The 9493-nt window shown below is 42.8% G+C and overlaps 1 protein-coding gene across 4 annotated transcripts in view; it reads left to right on the top strand.

Moving 5' to 3' along the window:
* The first annotated feature begins 1392 nt into the window (after positions 1-1392).
* Positions 1393-9493, top strand: part of spint2 (serine peptidase inhibitor, Kunitz type, 2) — a 28558-nt gene continuing 20457 nt past the window's right edge. For 3 of the 4 annotated variants that reach the window (XM_030067374.1, XM_030067373.1, XM_030067371.1), the window contains exons 1-3: positions 1393-2009; positions 5475-5479; positions 8703-8874. In XM_030067374.1, coding sequence (XP_029923234.1) covers positions 1598-2009; positions 5475-5479; positions 8703-8874 — 589 coding nt within the window. In that variant the 5' untranslated portion in view covers positions 1393-1597. The remainder of the gene's footprint in view (positions 2010-5474; positions 5480-8702; positions 8875-9493) is intronic. The other variant, XM_030067372.1, reaches the window with a different exon arrangement.

Here is a 9493-nt window from a genome sequence, read left to right as displayed (position 1 = left end):
TTCCTAAAGGAGCGGGTGGTGGTTCGTGCCGCCGGGTCCTAAAGCTGTTGTGTTTATGCTCCTTTCAACAACGAACAGTAGGCTACACATGCTTTATAGAGCCGAAATACATGCACAAGTATACAAATCATCTTTGAACAATAACAGTAGCATACATAAGGTAAAGAGTAGGACAAACTGTGCCTAAATGAAAAAGTCTAATTATTCTTAAATAATAATAATAATGTTAAAAAGAGAGAGGTGTAAATAAATACATTAAAGGCTGTGCACATATTCAACAACTGGTTTGCCTTCACAGAAACTGTAAATATAAAGCGTATATTGCTGTTTTTATTTCAGAGATACAAAGTCAGTGTTTTATCCTCGGATATTTGCATTTGTGAATATGAAATGTATTGAATTAGATTGAAAAAGGGGGGATAAAGCTCCCGTCGACAATGATCCACGTGTTAAAACCTGCAGAGAGAAGTAAAACCGAATAGAGTGAGCCTCTGTCTGTCTGTCTCTGTCGATTGTCTGTCTGCAAACCGACCGATCAATTACACACACACACACACACACACACACACACACACACACACACACACACACACACACACACACACACGGTGACATGGCAGAAAGGAGCAGCGCTGCCTCCTTGTGGTGAGACAATGAACAGCAAGCTGCGCACCGTCTGAATGTGACTTTGTTCTGCAATCAACAGAAACAACAAAGTGAACCGTCTGATAAACCACTCATCATCATCATCATCATCATCATCATCATCATCTTCATCTTCATCATCCTCATCACAGCAGTAACAGTACCAGCAGCAGCCAGGGGAGCAGTGCAGTCTCAGCAGTAGGCTAGCAGTCAGTGCTCATGTAGTTTTATTTGCAGTAATGAAACCAACAGCAATGCTGCTCGTACAAATACTGACCTTTTTTTTTTTTATTGCAAGTAGTGATCCTGTAATCAATATTTGATTTTTCACAAATACTAAGCCACTATTATAATATTATAGTGATACTGCAGGAGATCGTGTATCAGTTTAATATTCCTCATGATAAATACAGAAAATGTAATATACGCACGTAAAAAAGTTACTGAAAATACTATAAAATACTATAAAGTACAGGGACATTTCTTTAAATTCAGTATTGATCTATACAGACTGTGGACCAAACACACTATAAGATTATTACAGGAATATTGTAAGAATATTATAAGGATTGTAAAAGAAGAGGAGAAAAGAGCATACAGGCGCTATAAAGAAAAAATTATAAACTCCGACTATTACTAGGAATATTACAGGAACGTTTGTTTGGGTGCTGACGCAGGCAGGTGGGCGGGGCCAGTGTGACCTCACCTGCCGCCCAGGTGAGTTTCTCCCTCACAACAACAAAAAAACGCAAACCAGGAAGTGTTTCCATATTCTGGATAACTCGGGACACTTCAACGCGCTGATAAGAGATTAAGGAAGTCGAGTAGAATTTGACGCAGTAAAGAAAAAGCTTTCATTTTTTATTTTGAGTGACGTCTTATTAGTGGAAACTCTTGGGAGTTTTAAAGAAAAAGAAACGAAAAGAAAAGAAAAGAAAAGAAAAGAGCAGTCATGATGCGGGAGCTGTGGTGCGGCTTGCTGGTGTGTTTGCTGGTCCCGGCGGGCCTGGCTGAAGTGTGTGACTGGGACCAGAGCACTGACCCCGGCCAGGGTCTGGACCCCGGCTCCCTGCACGCCGGGGCCCGCCAGCTGGCCCAGCTCACCGATGTGACAGACCCGGAGAAGTGCCGGGAAGCTTGCTGCGTCATGGCCGAGTGCGGGCTCGCCGTGCTCGGCAGGCCGGCGGACGGCGGGGCGGAGTGCCTGTTGTACAGCTGCCTGGCCCAGGGCCGGGACGTGTGCAGCCTGCAGCCCAGCGAGCAGCACACTGTTTACCGCAAGAAGGCGAAGGAGCAGCCGAGCTTCCCCCTTCCCATTGTCCCGGTGGCGGCGGTCCCGGAGCCGAGGAACGACACCGACACCGGTATGGATCACAGCTCTGCTCTATTTGTTTCTATTGTGCTCCGTTACAGCAGCTTCTACTGAGCAGCACTCTATTCTGCTCTACTGCCTTCTGTTCTGTTCTGCTGTGTTATCCTCTGCTCCGCTGTGTCTTTCTCTGTCACCATCTGTAGGCCTACTGTATGTTTATTTTTTTAAATTTATTATTAGTGTATTAATCCGTCTTCCTCTGTGCCTGCCTGGCCTCTCCTCTATCACGTGTCTTTCTTTTTTAATCATTCCTCATGCGTGGCTGTATCCTCATCGTATTGTTTTCTGTCTCGTTAAGCTCGTTGCACGGCAGACAGGTGCTGTGTAAATAAAGACTAACTTGATGTTCTGCTCTATTCTACTCTGTTCTAGGTCAGGTACTGCATTACACTATGCCAAAGTGAATGCCAAACGAGAATAGAAATCATATAGAACGCTATTCAAATTCAATTCAGTTCTTATTTTTTAACTTCAAAAATAAGTAGATAATTACATGAATTATCGAAATGACGCACAAACTACATAAAAGAATAACTGCATTGAAAGAAAATCAGTCAAACATCAAGACATGCATTTTTGTGTGTGTGTGTGTGTGTGTGTGTGTGTGTGTGCGTGCGTGCGTGCGTGCGTGCTGCCTCAGCACCGCCTCAGCAATGAAACCGGCCCTGCAGGTGCGACAGGTGGATCACCTGTGTGTTGAAGTGCAGCAGGTGTGTCTGCTGGTCTTTGAGTGAGGAATCGGTTTTTCACAAGACCTTCAGAAAACCATGACAGCGCTTTACAACGACGACGACGCAGGGAGAGAAAAAAAAAAAAAAACTACAGAGCCAGGGGAGGAGGGACGGTAGACAAAAACTCAAGAAACAGTCACAAATCCGTGAGAAAACTAGTTTGTTCTCCTCCTGTGGGATCCAGTCAGAAGGAAATCCTGCTGGTTTGAGTCCAGAATCCCAATCTCCTCCTCAGCATCTGGACTCTGAAGAGACGTTGCTGTGACTTGGGCCGATTCAGAAGAAAACAATCTGCTGATTCTGGGCTAAAATCAGCAGGATTTCCTTGTTCCTGAATCCCATGTCAAAGTAGAATTTGCTGAGGTGATCAGCTGCAGGCCTGACTTATGGCCAGCAGGGGGCAGCACATGTAGATCCGCCGACAAAGGAGAAGAAAAATCAGTTTTCTGAGTTTTTTTTTTTTTCTCCGAATATTACCCCTCCTGCCTCGGCTTCACATTTATTTTTCCTCCGGCCTGTGGCCTTGGTAGCAAACTGACCTCACAACAGCAGCATGTCCTCCATCATCACACACAACACTGTAAGAACATCTACACATCACTTATACCCCTTTTCCACCAAAGCGGTTCCAGGGCTGGTTTGGAGCCCGTGCCTTACTTAGCACCAGTTTTTGGTTTTCCACCGCCCAAGCACCGGCCAAACTGGTTCCAAATCGGTTCCAAGCAAGCACCAACAGCGAGCAGGGGCTAAACAGGAGTCAGAGAAAGAACCGATGATGCGGCCCACCACGTCATTGGTGGGTGGGCTTACAGACTCAAATGGGAGCAGTGATCGCTATAAACGTAAAGCTAAACGTACTCACCGAGTACGTTTACATGCACACCATATTCCGGTTCGGCTCAATATTCCAGCTAAGGTTACTGCGCCGCGGCAACTGGAATATTCCGTTTACATGTTACTTGGCATGCCCCCGTGTTTCGGCGTATTCCACTCTCTGACGTAATGCGACACTCAGCCGCGGGGGGCAGCAGTACGCGTGTAGGCGTCTGGTCTGCCGGAAAAACAGACGAAGAAGTCTTCTTCCTCGTCTTCTTCTTCTTTTTGTCCTTCTTCTGTCGCTGTTTCTATGTTTTCTCCCAACGATATACTCCGTGATATTTAAGTCTTTCATTAGCAGAAGGCAGACTGCAGTCTCCTGGCTCTTGCTGCTGTTCGCGCTGCCGTTTTCCCCGTTTGCAGGTAACCATAGCAACAAAGACGCCACAGAATTCCTTGTGAGTCGAGCATGCGCAGTCGTGACTGAATATTCCGGTTCAGGGAGTTTTCCGACTAAGGTGTTTACATGCCCCAATATTCCGGTTGGAACAGGAATATTCCAGGGGGCTTATTCGGAATTCTCTCCAACCGGAATATGACCTTAATCGGGTTCGGTGCATGTTTACATGACACGTGCGCAACCGGAATATTGCGAATATTTCGGTTAATACAGGAATAAGGTCTGCATGTAAACGTGCTCACTGTTCGTTCCGACCACGAACACGACGGGTAGCCGGCAATAATTGCGTTTTTTGCCTCAGGACCGCAATGTAGGCTTGTAAACACACAAGCAGTATTTGCATCACTACGGTGGGTCGTCCATGTTTGTTGTTGTGATTCCGAGCAAGCGTCTCGCACACCCACGTGATCACGTTTTACGATGACGTAATGACGTGGCTCTGAATTGGCTCCACTTGTCTGTTGGCCGGTGGAAAAGCAAACCGGTTCTTTGTTGGCACCAGTCAAGCACTGGCTCTAGCACCAGGTGCTTTTTGGTGGAAAGGGGGCATTAGTGGTATCTTCAGGGTTTTTTCTTCGCACAAGGTCAGAGCTCCACCAGAGCTCCACCTCTTGTTTTTCACTCGTCTCACTGTAAATGTGTCGAAACAGGCAGAATGAGGCAGATCAGCCACTGGGACACTTGATTCAAGAAAATCATAATCACATCGTTATGTAGATGTGACCATGTGTGATATTAATATACTGCATTTTCTGCATCTAGTTTGTGTTATTATGCTGTTCTGTTTTGTTTTTTCATGGAGAATGCTTAATTTCCTCATGTGAACCACAGTCGTATCGTATCAATATCCAGACACTTGGAATAAATATCGCAGTGTGACTTTTTGTCCACATCCTGCAGTCTGAGAAACACCCGGCGGCTGATTTTTAAAATTTTCAGAAAAACACGGGTTCTTAAATGGTTCCTCAAGATGCTTTGTGGTTCTACAAAGAACCATCAGCAGCTGAAGAACCTCTTTGTTTAGGGGATGGTTCCCTTTTAAAGTCCTAAAGGTTCTTCGTGTTTATTCGAGTTATTTGGTGGCAGCAGCAGCTAACAATTCTTTTCCTTGTGAATTAATGTGCAGATTATTTCCTCAGTGAATGGATTAATGTCTCGCTCTATAAACCATCAGAAAACAGTGAGAAATGCCACAGCGGCACAGCTGACATTTTTAATACCTCGTCTGGAACCCAATGAAGGAGCAAGGAACGTGGAGAACCGGCCAACAACATATTCATGTTGGTTTTCAACCTTTTATTCTGAAAATTTCTACAGAACCATTAAAAAAAAAGGTTCTTTACTGAACTGGTTGGGTGCGCAAAGAACTTTGTTAGAAATGGTTCCTTAGAGAACCTTCCTTTGCTGAAGTTTGTTTCCTAAAGGAGACATTTTTTGATGGTTCTCTGAGACACCTTTGGGGGTTCTTTAAAGAACAGTCTACAGAAATGGTTCTTCTTTCTTGCCAAAAGGTGAAAATGGCCAAAATGGTTCATGTTGTGATTCATCTCCAGTACTTTCAGTGAATTTTTTGCGCCCTGATACGTGCAACATGATTTTCACCGTATTCATAAATAGTTTGTTATGATGATATCAGATGATAAATAATATATTTTTTTAAATCATCATGCTCACAGGACACATTTGCTTTTTTAGTTTTCTTCTGTGAGCTGGAAAAGGGACAGTGTGCAGGCATGTTGTTTCAAAATAAAAGCCCAGTCACTGGTGGGTTGTGGAGTCCAGAACAGGAAAAAAAAAAAAAGGTTTGAGTCAGAAAACAAAACTGACCTGGGAACCAAGATGGCCGCCGCGGTGAGGTCATCTGAGGTCGTGGCTTGGCGGAGCAGTGACTGGTCAGGCGTGGTGTGTGTGTGTGTGTGTGTGTGTGTGTGTGTGTGTGTTGACTTGAATCAGAGAGATGTGAGGTAATTAAATGAGAATCAAACTCTGACTTCACAGAGCTGGAGAGGCCGTGATGATGATGATGATGGTGATGATGATGATGGTGGTGTGGTAAGGAGATGAAGATAACGACATGCCATCATCACATCAGGTTCTAAGAAAACAAACTAAGATTTAGCACAGAATAAAATAAAATAAAATTTTAAAAAAACAAGGAAATGACCTGAAAATGAGTAAAAAAACAAACAAAAAAAAATCTACATCTGTTTATCTATCCATCCAAAACTGTATTTCTGGTCAGATTCTGCTGGCCGTTCAACACGACAAAAGTGTTTTTTATGTCAATCAAGTAAGGAAACTGAGGAAAAAAATCTAATTAATTAATTAAATAAAAAATAAAATCAAACATACAAACATAAAAATATACAAAGAAACATAGATAGATAAATAAGTAAATAAATGAGTCAAAAATCTTTTTTAAATTAAATAAAGATAAATAAATAACAAGAACATACATTTAAGAAAATAGAAATTAAAAAAGGAAGATGGATAGATAGATAAATAATGGTAATCCTAAATGAATAAACAAATGTGTATGCAAAAAGATAAAAGAGCTTGTGTGAGTGCGTTTACAGGACGGAGTGTTTCTGCAGCTTCAAAATCATTCAACAGGGGCACACACACGTCAGTGACATGCTGGTGAATTTGAATACAGAGCAGGAAGTGATGTCACAGGTCTGTCAGCTGATTGTGAGTGACGTCGCGGCTTGACAATGAAAATCAGTTCAACATCGAATTTCTTTTCTGCTCGTCACTTAAACGTCCTCATCAGACAGAGCGGGGTGTGTTTTTATGTCAAGTTCAAAGAGGAGGCAGTCATCACCTGTGAGCACTGATCAATAAGATTCGCCAGCTGATTGATTGATTGATTAAATGATGATCAGTTGATTCAATCCCAAGTTTGTTGATTTAATTTTGAATCTGATCACGTGCTCCTGTTCGGGTTGAGGAAATGTTATTTCTTTAGTTTTATTTTTTATTAAAATACGGCAGACAGTTAAATCAGGGAGCAGAAATTTGTTTCCCGAACGCCTCAGAAAAGATGTAACATGTCGTGTTATTTCTGTCTCAGAGAAGGAGCAGATAAATAAGTTTATTAGTCATGGCTGGAAGCAGACAGCCGTCCTAAACATGAGGGGAAAAAAATTCAGCAAAAATTAAAAAAAAAAAGAACATTAGTAAAAAAAAAAAAAAAAAAAAAAAAAGAATAAATAAATATATTAAATTAAAAATAAAACACCAGAAAATTAGCAAAACAATTACCTGATAATTAAAAGTACAAAAAAAAATAATTATTTAAAGAAAAAAATAGTTGTAAATACTGAATGTAATTATTAAAATTAGTTATATTTAAACTTCAGATGGATGATGCTGGATCATGTCAGGTTTAACGAACATAAGCCGCCCAACACAGATAAAAGAAAGCTGCTATGAATCTATCTGAAGGAAAAAAAAAAAAAAAAAAAACAAGAACAAAGATCATAAGAACAAAGATCCAGTAAATCCAGGTGTGTGTTGAATAATCAGAGTTGGTGTTGAAGTTCCTGACGGGGTTTTCATCTGAAAACACTGAAGCCGTCACAGCGCTGGAAACGTCATGATCGTGTGAACCTGAAGCTCGGAGCTGTTGGTTTATGGGCAGGAAGGTTTTCAGAGTCACTGAAGTGGATCAGAAGAAACAAAGAGAGAGATAAGGGGAAGGAACAAAGAGAGATAAAGAGAGAGAGTGGAAGTGGATGATCAGGTTCTCTCTCTCTGGTGATTTCCTGTGTGGAGACAGGAGGGGAGGAATGCAGCCCGTCCTGCTCGCGACTCTGTCCTTTAAATTAAGCAGCTCTCTGTCTACCTGTGCTGTAGTAAAGTCCATTTTTGCCTGAGTTTTGTCCTTCCTGCATCTTAAATCAGACCCATCACAGAGAACACATGATCAGTGACACACTGTGGAACCTTTCACAATAAAAGTCCAGTCAGCAAAGATGAGAGTAGGAACCTGCTTCTACTTTGTTGCCTCTACTTTTTGCCATTTTCCAAATTTCACAATAAAAGCTGCACCATGAAAAACTGCAGCGAGGACTGTTTAGACTCAAGTCTACAGGGTCCTCACTTCACCTGAGTGTAATGTCCCTTTAAAAGCATGTAGTGTGCAGCGTGTTCTCTCCTCCTTTTCTAACTGCATGGAAAAGATCACAGCTAACACAGTTACAGCAACTGTTCGCTGCGGCCGGGTTTTCAGCCGGGCTGCGCGTTGGACCGGTTGGGCTGGTTCCTGCCCGGCTGTGAAAAGTTCACACCTTCAGTGAAAACACACACGGCGACCGGCTGAACTCCCGCTGCTTTCCCTGCTGCTTTGACATGGGATTCAGTAGCAAGGAAATCCTGCTGATTTGAGCCCAGAATCACCAGATTGTTTTCTTCTGAATCGGCCCAAGTCACAGCAACGTCTCTTCAGTCCAGATGCTGAGGAGAAGATTTTGATTCTGGGCTCAAACCAGCAGGATTTCCTTCTGACTGGATCCCACAGGAGGAGAACAAACTCGTTTTCACTGTTTCACGAGTTAATTTTGCTTATCACCCTTTTTTCCAATGTAAATCAAGTGAACTCGGTCAGGTTTTTAGAAGGTTAAAAAAAATCTATTGAAAACACTGTGTTGACATTGTCCTGTCCGTCCTTGCTGCAGCTCGCTGCGCTCAGCCAATGAAGGTGGGTTCCTGCAAGGCGGCGTTCCGCAAGTTCTACTACGAGCAGGAGAGCGACAGCTGCCGGCCCTTCATCTATGGCGGCTGTGAGGCCAACGGCAACAACTTTGACTCGCTGGAGGATTGCGAGGCGGCCTGCAGGAGCGGGAAAGGTAACACACCTGTCGGCTAAGGATGCGTGGCTGACCTGACGCACACACACACACACACCTACTCTGTGTTTTAACTTTTCTTTAACCAGATGAGTCTCACTGAGAAAGCGAGATCTCTTTTACAAGGGAGCCTAGCCAAGACAGCAGCAACAGTTAGAAAATGACTCACAACAAACAACAACATGCATGATAAAACATATAAAACCAAACATCTATAAGAAGAAAGACTCATGAAGATTAGGTCAGTAAATCCGCTGAAGTATGAAAAAACAACAGCTGGTTGTCCAAGCACCAGAGAAGGGAAAATACGCAGGCAGTGCCTCTGGTGACAAAAACCTGTAAACTGCTCCAAATTTAATATATGAAATAGGAGCAACGCAGAATCAAAGAACCCAAGCAAGCCAGTAAGCACTGAAACCAGCTTGGGTAGACCAAAAGATAAAAACATGCACAGGTGATTTAAATCCCTGTCAAATTCGTCAGTTTAGGTTTTGCGTCAGCCCCGATTTTGTTCTAAACTGGACCTAAACCAATCCAAATCCTAATCTTTTTCAAATGTGTTTATTTCTATTTCAGAATAAGATTACCACACTATGGTGGACCCTAACCACAACCTGGC

This window comes from Myripristis murdjan, chromosome 13, assembly GCF_902150065.1.
Source record: "Myripristis murdjan chromosome 13, fMyrMur1.1, whole genome shotgun sequence".
Taxonomy (NCBI): Eukaryota; Metazoa; Chordata; class Actinopteri; order Holocentriformes; family Holocentridae; genus Myripristis; species Myripristis murdjan.
Note: the sequence above shows the minus strand (reverse complement) of the source record. Positions and strands in the feature narration are given on the sequence as shown.